The sequence below is a fragment of the Cherax quadricarinatus genome, chromosome 56 (assembly GCF_038502225.1).
Source record: "Cherax quadricarinatus isolate ZL_2023a chromosome 56, ASM3850222v1, whole genome shotgun sequence".
In the NCBI taxonomy this organism is placed as follows: domain Eukaryota; kingdom Metazoa; phylum Arthropoda; class Malacostraca; order Decapoda; family Parastacidae; genus Cherax; species Cherax quadricarinatus.
The window spans coordinates 11,032,100-11,051,542 of NC_091347.1; the positions used below are offsets into that span (position 1 = coordinate 11,032,100).

General features: G+C 42.7%; 1 protein-coding gene across 5 annotated transcripts in view; it reads right to left on the reverse strand.

Annotated features, from left to right (window-relative positions):
* Window positions 1-19,443, reverse strand: part of LOC128700667 (adhesion G protein-coupled receptor L4) — a 361,845-nt gene that overhangs the window by 278,958 nt on the left and 63,444 nt on the right. For all 5 annotated transcript variants that reach the window (XM_070097077.1, XM_070097076.1, XM_070097073.1 and 2 more), the window contains exons 2-3: window positions 16,720-16,788; window positions 12,385-12,456 (exon numbers count right to left, since the gene is read on the reverse strand). In XM_070097077.1, coding sequence (XP_069953178.1) covers window positions 12,385-12,456; window positions 16,720-16,783 — 136 coding nt within the window. In that variant the 5' untranslated portion in view covers window positions 16,784-16,788. The remainder of the gene's footprint in view (window positions 1-12,384; window positions 12,457-16,719; window positions 16,789-19,443) is intronic.

The following is a 19,443-nucleotide window of genomic DNA, read 5'->3' on the forward strand; positions in this document are numbered from 1 at the left end:
CCTGTTTATATAAATCAAAGTGACTCAGGTAAGTTAAACTACAATGACATCACGTGATCTGGACTGATGTCACCTCACTTGATATTATTATTATAATAATAAAAAGCGCTAAACCACAACCTCACACGATAGCTGCGCCCCAGATATTATACCGGTTTCAAAAATTTTTAGTGAATTTTTGCTGATATGTAAGTAGTATAAACAATTTTATAGACAATCAAAGAGAATAAATAGAATAAATGCAACAAATCTAAGATAATATGTAATAAACCTGGATGTAGAACTTTGAAAAGATATACATATTGGGATTATTCTAAAATTATCAATGACTTTATACCGAGACTGAAGTGATGTTATGAGATGACATAGAAGGAAGATGTAAACATCAATATTAGGAGGAGAACTAAAGGAATAGCTAAAATTAAAGTATAGGAATAAGAAGATAGGTTAGGTGATGATCTTGATCCTGATGATGAATACTAAGAAATGTTTTACAAAAGAGTGGGTTGTCTTTGATGATAATGTTACGAGTCCTGATTCATTAGGATATTAGAACTCTGATATACCAACAAAAATGAAAAGATTGAACTAGGATGTAACGCGTCACTGTGTACCTTTGTAAACATTGTGTTGAATATAGAGTCCACTTATGTATTGGTTTAAGTTTTATAATGTACGTCTTATCAAAGTATTTATTCAATTTTGAAGACTAAAATATTTGTCATATATTATTTTTACCATTTAAATGTAAACCTCCCAAGGGGGAGGAGAAAAGTTAGATGCTAGATGAATATATAAAGGAGGCAACTGAAGAGAAGACAAGAGCGAATGAAACGAAGAGAAAAGGGACGAAGTAAACAGAGGCGGTGAACAAATAACGAACCTTCATTAAAGTCCGTTACTATCTTGTATGTAGAAGGATCGTGAAGGTCATGAGAGTGGACAAAATAACGAAGGTAATAAGCATCACGGCGATTGTGCAAAGATGGAACATTCGCTTATGCATATAGACTCTAGACAGGAGAGGAGCGAAGAGCAACTGGACTTAAACGTAATCCTTGATGATGAATGGGATCAAGTTTAGAAAGATTTGCAGGAAAGGCTGCAGAATATATCTGGTCGCCATAGTCTCGATTCGATAAGATTAGAGCTGATACGCCTCCCACGAAAGATGAGCGAGGGGTTTAAGGAGGTTCAGCCGACTATGACAAATTGCTTTCAGGGAGGTAATGTGAGGTTTCCAGGACCAATGGCGATCAAACAGGAGGCCGAGAAATCTGACCGTGTTACTTAGAGGGATACGAAAGTCGTACAGGTACAATAAAGTATCAGAGACAACAGAACGTCTGGCGAAAGATATCTGTTTCATTTTAGCACCAGAAAATTTAAACCCATGTGAAGTGGTCCAATGGAAAACACTGTTGACAACATTCTGGAGTGAGGCTGCTACTAGGCAACAGTCAGCAGCATTCTGAGAGTGAGGCTGCTACTAGGCAACCTGCACAAGCTATAGCAAAGTCATCAACAGAGTGATGACCAAATATTAGATGGGAGAACAGAGGCCAGATCATTTATAGCTAGTAGAAAAAGAGTGGGGCTAAGAACACATCCCTTCATCTTAGACAGTCTTGGGAAAAGCAAATTATTAACCGGAACACAGAAATGTCTGTCAGATAAGAAGTTTTTAAGGAAAAGTGACAGATTGCCTCAGGGGCCTAAGGAATGAATTTGGGCCAAGATGTTATATGCCTTTTCAAGATCAAAAAAGGCTACGATAACCGAGGGGTTACTAGCAAAGGCATTACGAACATGGTTATCTAAGCAGAATAAGGGGTCAATAGCAGAGCGGCCATTACGAAAGCAAAATTGACTACTGGAGAGCCTGTCTCTATATATCTCATGAAAAGTCTATTTACTAAAGTCCCATCAACCTGCAAACTGCACTGGTAAGAGCAATGGAACGATAGTGTGAGGTATCATGGCCCGAAGTACCTGGTTTAAGAAAAGGTAGAACAACGGCAGTTTTCCACAGCTGGGAAAGAATCCTTTGCGATAAAATATGATTAAAAGGACGTATGAGGACTGCAAGGGCTGACAGATGTAAATACTGAAGCATACGAATATGAATGCCATTATGGCCAGCTGACTAGTTTTAGAAGCGTAAAAGGCACAATATAAGACTCGTCTCTGATAGATAAAAAGTTTAAAGACAGTAACTCTTTTGCAGACTTGGAGGAAAGAAACGAGGGGCACAGATGGAGCCCCTGAGAAATACGGACAAGATAATTTCCAATCACTGTGGCAACTTCATGAGGTCTTGCAATGCTAACACCGGCAACCCGAAGAATGGGAACAGAGTCTGGAGAGTACTTGCCACTCAGTTTCCGTATTTTTTTCCAAACTGCACTCATAAAACAAGCCAAAGTGACAGTAGAAACATAATCCCGCCAACAAGTGCGTTGAGCTTCATGGATGACAACGGGCAACCGACCTCACTCGCTTAAAATCAAGGAGTTCCTCTGTGGTCATATTGTAACTATATCGTCACCATGTAGCAAGTTTCAAACGTACTGTACGAGCACAAGGAGACCCCCAAGGCACACATTTCTGAGAGCATCTACTCGAGGTTTGTGGGATTGAATGTGAGGCCGCGGTTAAAATCGAGGTCAAAAAAGTAGTTGTTATAGCTCATCAGTGAAGAACGAAGAAGGTTCCTCACCAAAAATATTTTGACACGAGTGAAGGTCCCAAATCGCCAGTCCAAATTGCCAATGTAGACCTCGAGGAGGTCGAGAAGACGAATGGGAAGTAAGGAGGATAGCGGTCATGTAAATCTAGGAGCACAGACCAGGCAAAGCCGAGTGTAGTTGATGAGCAGCAAACTGGGGGATCAATGCAAGAGTGACAGAGACAGAGAGACAGAGAGACAGAGACAGAGACAGAGACAGAGAGAGAGAGAGAGAGAGAGAGAGAGAGAGAGAGAGAGAGTGCAAGGGTTAAAACATGGAGGGGAAGAGAAGTGAGAAGAGCCTCTAACTGATCGCCAGGAGAGTCACAGTGAGGCTCTCCCAGAGGGAATGATGAGTACTAAAATCACCTAATTAGAGAAGAGGTGGTGGTAAGGAAGAAACTAGAAATGCATCATCTGGAATAGATAATGCACGAGAAGGAGAAATATACAACGAGCAGAAAACAATATGAAGTTCAACGACGAGAAATTTCAATTACTCAGATATGGTAAACACGAGGAAATTAAATCTTCATCAGAATACAAAACAAATTCTGGCCACAAAATAGAGCGAAACACCAACGTCAAAGACCTGGGAGTGATCATGTCGGAGGATCTCACCTTCATGGACCATAACATTGTATCAATCGCATCTGCTAGAAAAATGACAGGATGGATAATGAGAACCTTCAAAACTAGGAATGCCAAGCCCATGATGACACTCTTCAGGACACTTGTTCTATCTAGGCTGGAATATTGCTGCACACTAACAGCACCTTTCAAGGCAGGTGAAATTGCTGACCAAGAAAATGTACAGAGAACCTTCACGGCGCGCATAACGGAGATAAAACACCTCAATTACTGGGAGCGCTTGAGGTTCCTGAACCTGTATTCCCTGGAACGCAGGCGGGAGAGATACATGATTATATACACCTGGAAAATCCTAGAGGGACTAGTAACGAACTTGTACACGAAAATCACTCACTACGAAAGCAAAAGACTTGGCAGACGATGCAACATCCCCCCAATGAAAAGCAGGGGTGTCACTAGCACGTTAAGAGACCATACAATAAGTGTCAGGGGCCCGAGACTGTTCAACTGCCTCCCAGCATACATAAGGGGGATTACCAACAGACCCCTGGCAGTCTTCAAGCTGGCACTGGACAAGCACCTAAAGTCGGTACCTGACCAGCCGGGTTGTGGCTCGTACGTTGGTTTGCGTGCAACCAGCGGTAACAGCCTGGTTGATCAGGCTCTGATCCACCTGGAGGCCTGGTCACAGACCGGGCCGCGGGGGCGTTGACCCCCGGAACTCTCTCCAGGTAAACTCTAGGTATACCACATGTTCAAGTAGCTGCTGGCTGCAGTGTAATGCAGCAAAGTATGAGTAGAGATCTGATGGTGTGGTATACCGGTGTGTACAAGAAGTGAACTTTAATTTAAAGTTCCATCGGGAAAAGGATCGGATAAATGGGATGGATAACAGATGAGAACAATTTAGGTTCTTGTAAACAGACATAGACAAGATAAAACTGGGAGAGCAACACCTGAAGCTCACCCCAGTTACCCCTGAGGCCTCGAATATTCCACTGTAAATAAGTCATGATTTGCGAAGAGAAGTATACTAGTAACATGAAGCAGTAGGTGTCTACAATAAATAACAAAAAGGCACAATACCGTGACTGGAACAATACACAAATAACTCGCACATAGAAGAGAGGAGCTTACGACGACGTTTCGGTCCGACTTGGACCATTTACAAAGTCAAAGTGACTTGTAAATGGTCTAAGTCGGACCGAAACGTCGCCGTAAGCTCCTCTCTTCTATTTGCGGGTTATCTGTGTAGGTGTCTACAATCTAAGAGTTAGTAAAGTCTACATGAGGAGGTAGTGGAAAACAAGAAAGCAGCGAAGAATTGGAACGCTGAGAAGAAACGAGTTGTGTAGATGGTTTAGAAAAGTGAGAAAGAGGAGGAATGATGGGAGGTGGATCGGTGTCCATCGTTGGTTTTGTCTCCTTAATTTATTTGGAGATATCTTCAAGCGTTTCAGAAGACAAGGAAAGGGGAGGGTGAGTAAAGATCGGAGAGATGATGGAAATTACCAAAGAAGGGCGGGGGGTGGGGGGTAATGGGAGGTTAAAGTTAAATTGGGAAGAAACTTGGGAGGGGACAGGAGAGGAAGAAACTTGGGAGGGGATAGATGAGGAGGGGACTGTGCGAGGATGAGGATGAACCGCCACACCCATAACACACAGTAAAAGGTAAAGTACTAGGCACAGACTGGAAAGGAAAAATGTCTGGGAAGGATAAGTGAAGGAGGGGTTAAAGAAGATTTGAATTTTGGAGATTACCTAGAGTTTACCTGGATAGGGTTTCGGTGGTTAACGCCCCCGCTACTCGGTCTGAGACAAGGCCTCATGGTGGATCAGGATCTGATCAATGGTTTAACTTTGGAGAAGTAGAGAGGCGAAGGAAAGGTATAGTTGTGGAAAATGTACACATAGATACATGCGAGCCAGAAGATGAAGATTCAAGGACAGTTTGAGGCGATGAGGTAGATTATTATTATTATTATTATAATCAAAAAGAAGCGCTAAGCCACAAGGACTATAAAGCGCTGCAGGGCAGGAAGGAAGCGAGGGCATCAGGTGGCAAAAGGGAGATGGATGAGTAATAGGTTACGGATAACAGCGAGGAAGTGGATGGTGAAAGGGTAAAGGGCAGCAAGAGACTGAACTAGAAAGGGTTGAGGGGAGTGCGAAAAGTATCATCAGAGTTTGTGGAGTAAATCAGTCGTTGTCAAGAAGTCAATGAGAGAGTCAGGATTAAAGGAGGGTCCATCAGCAAGAAGGGAAGGTAAAGAGAGAGTAGTAGAACGAAGACGACGTTGGAGGTAAATTCTGCGTGCTCGTTGATAGAGAGGGCAGTCTAACAGAATGTGGCTAATCGATACTGGAACTTGACACTGCTCACAGAGAGGAACAGGGTGCCTCTCCATGAGATACCCATGAGTAAGACGAGTGTGGCCAATGCGAAGGCGGGAGAGAGTGGTCCCCCAACCTCGGCACTGATGACAAGAAGACGGCCAGTAACCTATGCTCGGTTTAATAGAATGAAGTTTGTTACCGAGCAGAGTTGACCAACATTGCTGCCAACGGGTGCGAAGGTGGGTAGCTATTGCAGCAAAATAATCCAGAAATGGAACACCTCGATAGGAAATTGGTAGGTCATGTACTGCTGACCGCGCAGCAGTGTCTGCCTGTTCATTGCCCTGTACGTCGACATGACCAGGGACCCAACAAAAAACAATATCTTTATGTTTGGTAGAGATACAGCGTAGCCAAAGTTGGATACGGAGAACGAGGGGATGAGATGTATCAAATTTTCGTATAGCCTGTAGAGCACTAAGGGAGTCTGAGACTACTACAAATGATGACACAGGCATAGATGCGATACGAATAAGTGCTGCAAGAATGGCATACAGTTCAGCAGTAAAAATGCTAGCTGAAGATAGTAAATGCCCCCGCACGACGCTGTCCGGAAACACTGCTGCGAATCCGACGCCGTCTGAAGATTTAGAGCCATCTGTGTACACAGCGGTGGCATGAGAATGGGAGTGGAAGTGATCAAGAAAAAGAGAGCGGGAAGCCGCCATAGGCAGTTGAGCTTTCGAGCAAGGGAGTGAGAAAGAACAGACCCGAACAGCTGGAACTTCCCAGGGGGGTAGGGAAAAGTGAGATGCTACATGAACATATAAAGGTGGTAACTGAAGGGAAGACAAGAGTGAATGTAGGCGAAGAGAAACGGGACGGAGCAAACAGGGGCGGCGAACGAATAAAGAATGTCTACTAATATCGGTGACCATTCTATAAATGGAAGGATTGTGTAGATCGTGAGAGCGTACATAGTAACGAAGGCAATGGGCATCACGGCGATCAGACAAGGATGGAACATTCGCTTCTGTATAGAGGCTCTCAACAGGGAAAGAGCGAAAAGCACCAAGGCACAAACGTAATCCTTGGTGATGGATAGAGTTAAGGCTAGAGAGAGTAGCAGGAGAGGCCGCGGAATAAATCTGGTCACCATAATCGAGTTTCGATAAAACGAGGGCTGAATGTAGGCGAAGCAGAGTTCGACGATCAGCTCCCCAGGAAAGATGAGCAAGGGTTTTAAGAAGGTTTAGCCGGCTGTGACAAGTTGCCTTCAGAGAGGTAATGTGAGGTTTCCAGGATAACCTACGGTCAAAGAGAAGGCCTAGAAACCTGACTGTATCACGTTCGGGGATACGGGAGCCATAGAGATACAAAGGATGATCGGAGATAACAGAGCGTCTAGTGAAAGTAATTTGGTGAGTTTTGGTACTTGAAAATTTAAACCCATGCGTGGTGGCCCAAGTGGAAACACGGTCGACCGCATGCTGGAGAGAAACTGCAATAAGATGACAGTCGGCGCCTGCACAAGCAATAGCGAAGTCATCAACATAAAGTGATGACCAAATATTGGGTGGAAGAACAGAGGCCAAATCATTTATAGCAAGGAGAAAAAGTGTTGTGCTTAGAACACATCCCTGAGGGACACCTTCAGCTTGGACGAAGTCCGGGGAAAGAACATTATTGACTCGAACACGGAAATGTCTGTCAGTTAAAAAGTTTTTAAGGAAGGATGGTAGATTGCCTCGGAGGCCTAAGGAATGGGCCTGGGCCAAAATATTATACCTCCAAGTTGTGTCATATGCCTTCTCAAGGTCAAAAAATATGGCAATAACTGAGTGATTATTGGCAAAGGCATTACGAACATACGTATCCAAGCGTAGTAAGGAGTCTATGGTAGAACGACCCTTACGAAAGCCATATTGACTAGTGGAGAGACTGTTGTGTGTCTCTAAATATCACATTAAACGTCGATTTACGAGACGTTCCATCACTTTGCAAACTGCACTAGTAAGAGCGATGGGGCGATAGTGGGAGGCATCATGTCCTGTAGTACCCGGTTTGCGGAAAGGGAGAACAATGGCAGATTTCCACAGCTGGGGAAGAACTCCTTGTGCCCAAATAAGATTGAAGAGGTGTAAGAGGACTACAAGGGTTGACCGATGTAAATGTTGTAACATACGAATATGAATGTCGTCAGGCCCAGCTGCCGATGATCGGCAAGCTGAGAGCGTTGCCTCCAGTTCTTGAAATGTAAAAGGCACATTATACTGTTCTTCTTTGAGAGAAGAAAAGTCCAAGGGCACTAACTCTCTGGCAGACTTTGAGGAAAGAAACGAGGGGCATAGATGGAACCCTCGGGAAATACGGACCAAATGTGTGCCAAGTTCAATGGCAACGTCGAGAGGGTTTGCTACATCAACACCAGCGACCCGTAGAACAGCAGCCGGGTCAGGAGAGTATTTACCACTCAATTTCCTCACTTTTTTCCAAACTGCACTCATAGAACAAGCAGAGGTGATGGTGGAAACATAGTCTCGCCAACAAGTGCGTTTAGCTTCACGGATGACACGGCGAGCGATCGCACACTTCTGCTTAAAATCAAGAAGTCTCTCAGCGGTTCTATTGTACCGGTACCTGCCCCATGCAGCACGTTTCAAACGTACTGCACGAGCACAAGCAGGAGACCACCAAGGCACGCACTTCTGAGAATGCCTGCCTGAGGTTTGGGGTATAGAATGAGAAGCTGCAGTATAAACTGACGTCGAGAAGATGTGTAGGAGCTCATCAATGGAGGATGAAGAAGGAACCTCACTAAAAGCAGTGAGGTGTGAGTAAAGATCCCAATTTGCCCGATCAAATTGCCAGCGAGGGCTACGGAAAGGTGGTGAATAGGAAGGAGAAGTAAGAATGATCGGAAAATGATCGCTGTCATGTAAGTCTGGTAGAACAGACCAGGTGAAATCTAGTGCAGTGGAGGAAGAGCAGACTGATAGATCGATGCAAGAGAGAGTATAAGTACGAGGATCAAAATGGGTGGGAGTAACCGTATTTAAAACATGGAGGGGGTGAGAGGCGAGAAAAGCCTCCAACTGGATGCCACGTGAGTCACAATGAGACCTGCCCCAGAGGAAATGGTGGGCATTAAAATCACCAAGTAACAGAAGTGGTGGTGGTAAGGATGAAACAAGAAAGGCAAAGTCTGGGATAGAAAATGCTCGAGAAGGAGAGAGATATAAAGAACATATTGTAAACCACTTATTCAAGTGGATACGGGCTGCAGTGTAATGCAGCGAGGTATGGACAAATAGTTGACAGTACGGAATATCATTGCGTAGAAGGGCACTTTCATTAAAGGTCCCATCTGAGAAAGGATCCGAAGAATACAATAAATTATAGCCTGAGATAGGTTGGAAAACAGCCGAGTGTAATTTTGGTTCTTGTAAGCAAGCACCAACAGGGGAAAACCTGGCAACCAACATCTGAAGCTCACCCCGATTACCCCTGAGGCCGCGGATATTCCACTGTAAATAGGCCATGATTGGCGATGAAGAAAATACCAAGAATCTGTAGGTAAAGGCACCTACGGACTAGAGGGGTTAGAAAAGTCAACGTGTGGTGGCATTGGAAGACGTTAAAGTAGCGAAGGAACGGAGCGTTGCGAAGAATGGGGTTGTGAAGATGGAGGAGAGGGAAGAGAAGGAACAGGAAGTGAATCAGTGTCCATTGAAGGTTTAGTCTCTGCAATATATTCTGAAATGGCTTCAAGTGTTTCTGAATTCAAAGATGTATGGGAGACCATATTGGAGATAGAAGGAGGAGGGTGAGTAAAGATTGGGACAGTAATGGACTGTACCAAAGTAGAGGGGGAGGGAAGAGTGTAAGGGACTGGAGATGAAGTGTGGGGGGGACAGAAGAGGCAGAAACCTGGGAGGTGGCAGAAGAGGGAGAAACTTGGGAGGGGACGGGGGTGGAAGGCATAGTACGAGGAGGAGGGTGAATCTCCACACTTGTAACAGAGCCAGAGAGAGGGGAAGAACTAGGTACAGAGACTGGAAAGGTAAAGTGTGGAGGTGGAAGAAGGGAAGGAAGGGGCAAAGAAGATTTGAGCAATGTGGATTTTTTGGACTTCTGAGTAGAGGGGCGATTGGTATTAGGTGTCGTACGAGGTCTTGTCGATACTGGGGCTTGTGAGGAAGGACGCGAAGATGTGAGAACAGACTGAGTTGTAGTCGGGACGTCAGAGCCAAGGACAGCAAAAGGATTAGATGTCGTAGTGGCTATGGGAGGGGTAACAACAGAGGAGGCTGCAGAAGATGGGACCCCAGAAGTGGGGGGATGTTTGGAAACACGAGAATAAGAAACACGGGGTAGTCTCCCTTGGAGGCGGAGATGAGTAACTGCCATAGCATAAGGGAGACCTTCTGCCTCTTTGAGGCAACGGATTTCACGTTCATTTAAGTAGACCTGGCAACGGCGGGAGTACGAAGGGTGAGCTTCATTACAATTAAGGCAAGATGGAGGTTGACTGCAAGATGTATTAGAATGGTCGTCGGCACCACAGACTGGGCATTCGGCCATAGATCTGCAATATTTCGCTGGGTGACCAAAACGCCAGCAATTTCTACATTGTTGCGGTGTAGGTATCACCTTTCGAACTTGTAACCGATGTCCCGCGACATATACAGAGGACGGGAGTTCTCGGCTGTCAAAAGTTAAACGAGCCACATTGCAAGGGTAACGTCTCCGCCCCCGGGCAGGAAGAACATAAGTGTCTACTTTGAGGATTGGGAGATCCTGGAGTTCCAACTGTTCAAAAATGTCATTGCCACATGACTGGAAATTCTGTTGGACTATGGTATGGGGCAGAATGACAGTACCACTACAAGAATTGAGAGAAAGATGTTTTTCAATAGTGACAGGAGTAGTATCGATATTCGAAAGGAGAGAAAGATCATGAGCTTGGGCAGCATTCTGGACAGTGACGATGCGCATACCGCTCTTGAGAGCATGAAATGAAATATCTCTACTAACATGACGCAGGAGCGCTTTGCCAATACTATGGTCAGAAAGGTAGGCAGAAGAAGAAGTCAGTCTTAAAGTAAAGAATTTAGTCCATTGTGTGGTCCGAAACTGAGCGTGGAAAGGGAGTGCTTGACGTGTCGGTCTTTTCCGAGTAGAATGGGAAGGTAACGAAGGAGCATCATCAGGAGATTGACGTTGGCGTTTAGGAGTAGGACCGGAGTTGGTCCAGCATGAAATGGGTGGGCGATTCGAAAATTGCCGTACCGTAGAGGGAGAAGCCGGAAGCATAGTCAAAGGAGAGCGGAGTTCAGACAAATCGAAGGAGTCAGTTGAAGCCCCGGTACCTGAAGCGGGTGAGGAAACAGCACCAGCAAGAGGTACAGGGGCATCAGGAGTGTCCGAAGAGTGGTCTAAACACAAGCCAGGGTCAGAATGGGGTGTGGTATCAAGAAGGGGCCCGGGGGTAGTGGGTTTATGGACTAGGGCTGCCATGGTTAGGTTACTCCTTTGCTTTTTGTTTTTAAGAAAAAAAAAGAAAGAAGAAAAAAAAAAAGAAGGGGGGAGCGGGGAGGAATAGTTCCTAGGAGGAATGAAAGGGCTGGAAATCTCCCTCCGCGCCCAAGAGGACCTCAACACCGCTAGTAGCACAGATGCAGCATGGAACCCGTGCCCTCCCCTACCCTTCATGCCAGTAAACCAGCAATCTGGGATAGCAACCTCCCATCTGCCGAGCTACCTCGGTGGACAAAAGAGAGGGTGGCCGGATATCTGCCACAAAGCATACCTCCTTCGGCCACCACCCCCGGAATCCGAAAGGTGGCTTCCAGAGATACACCTGTCGCCCGAAAGACACCCAAAGCTACTCCGGGATACCGGAGAGGGATCGGGACATCCCCAGGCAATCCAGATTCCACGGCAAACTACGCCACCGCCAAGAACCTCAACGGAATGGGATGGACCCCGGTGTCCTTTCCCCTACCTAGGAACTAGCGCGCCTGTGGGAGAAATCCCAAAGGCCAAAAAGAGGAAGGGCAAAAGGGAGGGGTGAGGAGGAGGAGGAGGAATGGAAAAAGGGGAGGATGGGGAGGATGGGATAGGGGAGGGGAGAATGGGGGGTAATTAGGTTCGGTCTGAGGAAGAAGACCGACAGGGCTAATTCCTCAGACCAAGAGCCTCTTCACCACGCCAAGGAGCCCCCCTTGAAGAGGACCATATATTCATAATAATGCTACCAGTACCATTACCCACTCACCTACCAATCTTCTCTCATACTCCTCCTACATTTGAAGTGATCAAGGTCACAGTTTTCACTAGAAGTGCTCTACTTGTGTACATTCGCTTGGTCCTCTATATGTATGTTATGTATCTCGGTTCACTGGACACTGCAGGGTGTACACCTGGATAACTTGCAAGGTTTCTGTAAGCTAGAGATTCCGCTTATCTGCAAGTTATCCAGGAATCCGAGAGCCGACATAATTATTCAGTTTTCACGCAGCAGTGCTCCTGTGGCACTAGATACTCTCCAACAATTCATCTTTTGTCTGTAACTGTTCATAAGATCTTTTCTGTGTATTCTCTAGTGGCTTGACAAAATCTGTGAGTGGGCAAAACACTTGTTTTAATTGTTATTTACTGTCAGTGTTTACATACCATTGAAGGTTCACTCTGAGGAGTATCCACTAACATCATGATTCTCTCACCTTCGTTAGAAGTAAACTTGGTAAACATCCCTGATTTGTTGCTGCTGGTGGCGGCCAGGACAGACGTTGTTCCTGAAACCCAATTGTAACTATTCAAGACGAAGAATTGGTGCTTCCTTGTTAAGAGGGAGAGGATGTGGTGTGTGGGCGGGTGTTATTGACCACCCTCATAACACCTCATAACACTTAACTAAACAAAAATAATTGTAAATTTATTTGGTGAAAAATATAATAATGTATACATGTTCCTAAAAATATATTTATTAAATCTGCTGCTTCTTACCCAGTAAAGAAGAAAAACTAGAAAAAAAAATTAACCTTTTTTAGACAGAATATGCTTAGACTATGTATGTAATTAGTAATTAAGAATATATAATAAATAATTCTAATATTGTAATGACATTTCATTTATTTTAAATCTTATATGTTGAAGCGTCTAGCTTCAATAAACACACTTGGGCACAGAAAACTTCAACAATCTAATACACAGATATGAAGACGGAGACTTATTCAGGCAGCAGCTGGAGACATAGCTATGAGGTGTATGTAAGTATATTCAGGTATACACAAATAAGTTACATAGATTATCATACATAGCAGCTTATGTGTAGAGAACCTAAGATAACTCAAAAAAAAGTCAGAGTGACCTATTTCCATTAGGGTCCATTGGTGGCCATGAGGTGACCATGACGTGGACCTTATGGCCCTGACTTACAGGTAAACAAACTTTCAGCTGCTATATCTCACCACTTCCTCTCCATGCCTCTGCATAAGTCTGAAAAAATCTGCTTTGCGGGGAAAACATTATAGACAGGTGTTGTACATATATATCTTAGTCGTCATTCCGAGGACATTTAGAAACTTCAAAATTAGATTATACGGTTACAGGAAATTGTCATTCAAGACCCTCATTAGATTATCTAAAGTTTCTTTAACAAGTATGAGACTTTATTCTGATACCAAATATCACCAAAATATTGTTGCTAGAGCATAAGATAAATTTGATTTCAAAATTTTAGATATTATATTAGGGAATTTAAACCTGAACTTAGTGAATATTTATCGGTAGTTGGATTGTTTGCATTAAAATAGTTTCTGCTCACTTCTGTTGACACTTTTTCTGTCATTAGTTTTCTACTTGCTTATATTTCAACTAATTTTTGTATTTATAATTGTTCACAATGTTGCCTTCTTAATATGTACAGGAGTTTTGATTCTCTTTCAAAGATCCCGATAATGGTGAATCTTTCATCAAGGCGTTGAGAATAAATGGAATTCAGAAGAAAAACAAAATCTTTCGTGTGGCCCACAGATCGACCTTCATGACTGGCAACAGTGATCTGAATCCATTATAAAATATATGAGTGAATTTTGTGGGAGAGGAGTTCGCAATAATTCACGTTCTACATGACAAATGTAAAGTACTGAGGAGGACACCATGTTATATTCGTCACAGAACGACGTCAGACCGTGACAGACAACAGTGGTGGCTGGACCATGTTCACCTGTGTAAGTTAGGGGTCTCCTGCTGATATCAACTAATTCTCTTTGTTACTGCCTTTAATAAGTAATCTACAATACATACTTAGCAATTACCTTGTCACATTTTGAGATCTAATACATTTCAGTTTCACAATAGCTCTCGCTTCACACACGGAGGGCCCGGGTTCGATTCCCGGTGGGGTAGAAACTTTTCGACACGTTTCCTTACATCTGTTGTCCTGTTTACCTAGCAGAAAGTAGGTACCTGGGTATTAGTCGACTGGTGTGGGTGGCATCCTGGGGGTCAAGATTGAGGACCACAATGGAAATAAGTTAGACAGTCCTCGATGACGCACTGACTTTCTTGGGTTATCCTGGGTGGCTACTTATCAGAAATTTCTGATGTCTTAATGATGTAACATTTATATTTGCATATGTGCTTTCAAATATTCAGAAAAAAAAAACTGAAATTAAGTGAATATAAAAGAACATTTATAACATTCGGAATCGACCAACAACAAATCCGAAGGTGACCTTTTTTTTTGGTATCTGAAGATTTTTCTTCAGATACCCAAGATCACTTCTCTGTGAACATTGTTCTTCAGATACCCAAGATCCCTTCCCTGTGAACATTGTTCTTCAGATACCCAAGATTACTTCCCTGTGAACATTGTTCTTCAGATACCCAAGATCACTTCCCTGTGAACATTGTTCTTCAGATACCCAAGATTACTTCCCTGTGAACATTGTTCTTCAGATACCCAAGATTACTTCCCTGTGAACATTGTTCTTCAGATACCCAAGATCACTTCCCTGTGAACATTGTTCTTCAGATACCCAAGATCACTTCCCTGTGAACATTGTTCTTCAGATACCCAAGATTACTTCCCTGTGAACATTGTTCTTCAGATACCCAAGATCACTTCCCTGTGAACATTGTTCTTCAGATACCCAAGATTACTTCCCTGTGAACATTGTTCTTCAGATACCCAAGATTACTTCCCTGTGAACATTGTTCTTCAGATACCCAACATCACTTCCCTGTGAACATTGTTCTTCAGATACCCAAGATTACTTCCCTGTGAACATTGTTCTTCAGATACCCAAGATTACTTCTGTGAACATTGTTCTTCAGATACCCAAGATCACTTCCCTGTGAACATTGTTCTTCAGATACCCAAGATTACTTCATTGTGAACATTGTTCTTCAGATACCCAAGATCACTTCCCTGTGAACATTGTTCTTCAGATACCCAAGATTACTTCTCTGTGAACATTGTTTTTCAGATACCCAAGATTACTTCTGTGAACATTGTTCTTCAGATACCCAAGATCACTTCCCTGTGAACATTGTTCTTCAGATACCCAAGATTACTTCATTGTGAACATTGTTCTTCAGATACCCAAGATCACTTCCCTGTGAACATTGTTCTTCAAATACCCAAGATTACTTCTGTGAACATTGTTCTTCAGATACCCAAGATTACTTCCCTGTGAACATTGTTCTTCAGATACCTAAGATTACTTCCCTGTGAACATTGTTCTTCAGATACCCAAGATTACTTCCCTGTGAACATTGTTCTTCAGATACCCAAGATTACTTCCCTGTGAACATTGTTCTTCAGATACCCAAGATTACTTCTCTGTGAACATTGTTTTTCAGATACCCAAGATTACTTCTGTGAACATTGTTCTTCAGATACCCAAGATCACTTCCCTGTGAACATTGTTCTTCAGATACCCAAGATTACTTCATTGTGAACATTGTTCTTCAGATACCCAAGATCACTTCCCTGTGAACATTGTTCTTCAAATACCCAAGATTACTTCTGTGAACATTGTTCTTCAGATACCCAAGATTACTTCCCTGTGAACATTGTTCTTCAGATACCCAAGATTACTTCCCTGTGAACATTGTTCTTCAGATACCCAAGTTTACTTCCTTGTGAACATTCTATGATGATCAGGTTTAGTTTGGATATGTTCAATAGTGAATTCTCTCTTACTTGCATACAGAATGCTTCTCATACAAGATGAACTTAATGAATTATGACTTAGGTCATGACATCTCTAAATAGTGTCTAATAAATATTGATGCAGCTTTTACAATCATCCTGATTTTAGTTGTTGATTATACATAAGGATTGGACGACTAACGGTCATCACTTTTCCAGTATCAACTAAAGATCTTGTCAGTAAAACTGAAAACATCCAAACTAGAACTCAATAGTAATAAGATTTCTGTCTTTTTGAAGGATTTAATTATGGTAAATGATGTAACACATCGTAAGATAAATTATAGACGAAGTAAAGAATAATGCATATTCTCACAGGAACAAAAATAATGGTTACTTAAACTTTGAATGTTAGATATAAGACTACAAATATACTCGCCGACTATTACTACAAAATGATCAGTAATAATCCCTTCCATAGATAATATTAAGTCCTTATCAATTGGAATAAATCTTGCATAGGCTAAGTAGAAAATTGGTCTACCAATCATGGTCTCTGTTAGACACACATTTTTTAGTTACTAGATATTGTTAACTACTTCCAGGAGTTAGCACACGTCTCAATAGGTCGTATTTTTCTCAACAAGCGACTGATTTATAGTTTCAAAAATCATTTTAAACTAAATTCAATCTGTTCTTCAAAATATTGTAAGTGAAAGATTTAAATGTTATGGAAAGTATTCCTAAACATTATTTTTTGTAAGAAATATCAACGGAAATACAAGGTTTCTTAGAGTTTATTTTTTGTATGACATATAAAGGTCAAAATAAATCTCTATAAAGTTTACCGGAAGATTTTACTGAAGAAGTGAGAAGTAAACAGAACAAGATGACTTGCCTGGGTAGTATACTTGAGAGTAAACCAGCAGGATGACCCTCAACACCAGTTGTCTCCGTCTCATCACGCCTGAAAAAAAATTAACATGATTAGTATTCACATAAATTTTGTGTCAAGAAGTATCTATAAAAGAGGATCTTTAATACCAAAGACAATTTTTTTTTTGCAGATCATTATAACCTATTATGCTTTACTCATGAAATTTTAAGCTTAGGAATTTTAGGCCTGGGTTCATTAATTTCTTATGTTTCGGCAAAGACCATTTCAACGCGAGGCCTTTTTTCTTGATCATGTTTGCTTCAGATCTTCTAATCTGGGTCATGTGAATCTGACCCAGATGAACCTTCAGCCTGAGGTCCTTTATCATGCTTAGCTGACAGCTAAGACGACCCTGGGATGGATCCCGTACGAGGCAGGATATAAGGGATTCTTTTATTACCTGCTGTTCCTAATACCTAGCAGTATATAGATACCCATGTTGTGGGTAGCATTTTGGATTATCCTGGTTTACACGATCCTCGAGGTTAAATAATCTGATAAAGGACTTGTTTTTCTGTGTGGGTTAAAATGAAGGTTCGCCAAAAACATCAGTGTCAAGAAACCTAGATTCATGATCCTACCCAGAGGAAAAGTGGTCAATGGAACAACACACACACACAGTCTAGAAATAACAGGTACGAAGTTGACATAGGTGCTTATACATTATAACATATATACTGAGACAAAATTAGGTGACGCCTTAGTCCACTGTGTCACCATTAATGCTTCAACTATCAGGTAGCCAGTACCACTGGACATGTCGCTCCTGAGGTGAGCACATACATTACCGTAGAAGATACACGACCAATTTCATTCTCGTCCCGTTTGGAATACCAGTCTTCACGAGCAGTACACATAATGCGTCCACGAGCGAGTGGTTTTTAAGCAAATAACAATACTGTGGCTAGCCGGGGATTGAGCACTCAGGAGACAGGGGAGAGAGAGAGAGAGAGAGAGAGAGAGAGAGAGAGAGAGAGAGAGAGAGAGAGAGAGAGAGAGACAGAGAGAGACAGAGAGAGAGACAGAGAGACAGAGAGAGACAGAGAGAGAGAGACAGAGAGAGAGACAGAGAGAGAGACAGAGAGAGAGACAGAGAGAGAGAGAGAGACAGAGAGAGAGACAGAGACAGAGAGAGAGACAGAGAGAGAGAGAGACAGAGAGAGAGAGAGAGAGAGAGAGAGAGAGAGAGAGAGAGAGAGAGTATTTTGTGTCTTAAGTTACAAACACTAGACGTTATAGAAAACACTGCTAACAAAATTATTTACCATAGCTAGCCAAAAGCGATGCAAAAACAGTGCTGCTGTCTCAGAAATATTCAAATAAGATTAACTGCAACACTAATCTCTTTCCCCCCCCCACACTAGAATTTTGTGGAATCGACCTATGCATCAGTTTTAATTGTAGCTTGGTCACCGGCTCACTCAGCTCACTCCGGGGATCGATCCCCGGTACGCTTGGAAACATTAGGAATCGTTTCCTTAAAACACCTGCTGTGAATGTTCACCCACCAGTAAAATGGGTAACCTGGATGTTAGTCGACTGGTGACAAAATTGACCTAATTTGCCCGAAATGCTGTGCATAACAAGCGGCTGTCAGCTAGGCCTATATACCTTGTACATGCACATGTAGAAATATTATAATGATTATTATAATGATTGCTTTGATTTAGCAATCAGGAACGCACTCAGCGATATTTTGGGAAACATCTTCAAGGAAAATTTGCAGACATTGGTGTTCCAGTACGTGATTTCTAGTATCGTAGCGTTGCTATGGTAAGTGGCGGACATACTCGAGGTTCAACATTTACAACCTCCGTGATCAGCTCAGCATAGTAGAACCCACCATTAAATTTTCCCTTGAGAAGGACGGACAGCTTCATTTCCTGGACGTCCTTCTATTCACTTCCGAGGACGGCTACAAGCTCACTTCAAAGAATACAGATTCTTTGAATACAGATTCTCTGAAGTGAGTTTGTAGCTGTCCTCGGAAGTGAATAGAAAGACGTCCAGGAAATGAAGTTGTCCGTCCTTCTCAAGAGAAAATTTAAGTGGGTTCTACTATGCTGATCTGATCATGGAGGTTGTAAATGTCGACCCTCATGTCCGCCACTTACCGTAGCAATGCTACCATACTAGAAATCACGTGCTGGAGCCCCAGTGTCTGCATCATTTTTAGTAGTAGCTTTGTCGCCAGCAAATTGCTACTTACATCAAGAAACATGCACCAAACGATGGGTAGTTATCGGTTTCCATTATCGGTTTCCTATTGTTCTTTGAAGGGACTATGCCTACAATATTCAAGCATTTACTAAATATCAATTCCAAACTTTCTTCATGCAATATTGCAGATAGAGAGCGCAGGCCATCTTTGACTCAACATCTAGAGAACACACTACCCAAAAATATACAGTCTTCTCTAGCCAATAACACATGTGCTGTAAGCAACATCCACGTCGCAACTTTGGCATCCCCAGCTGTTACAAAGCTTAATTAAAAGACCCGGGCCGGGAGAATATCGGCGAATAAAAAAAAAAAAAAAAACAGGAGGCGGCACCCCGAGACAAAAATTTAAATTTACTGCCTGTGCCTTTACAGTCCCGTGTGGTCACTGTTAAAAGAAATATGTATGAGAGACAGGCAGGAATTTGTCCACTAGAATAATGAACATTGAAATGTGAACAACAG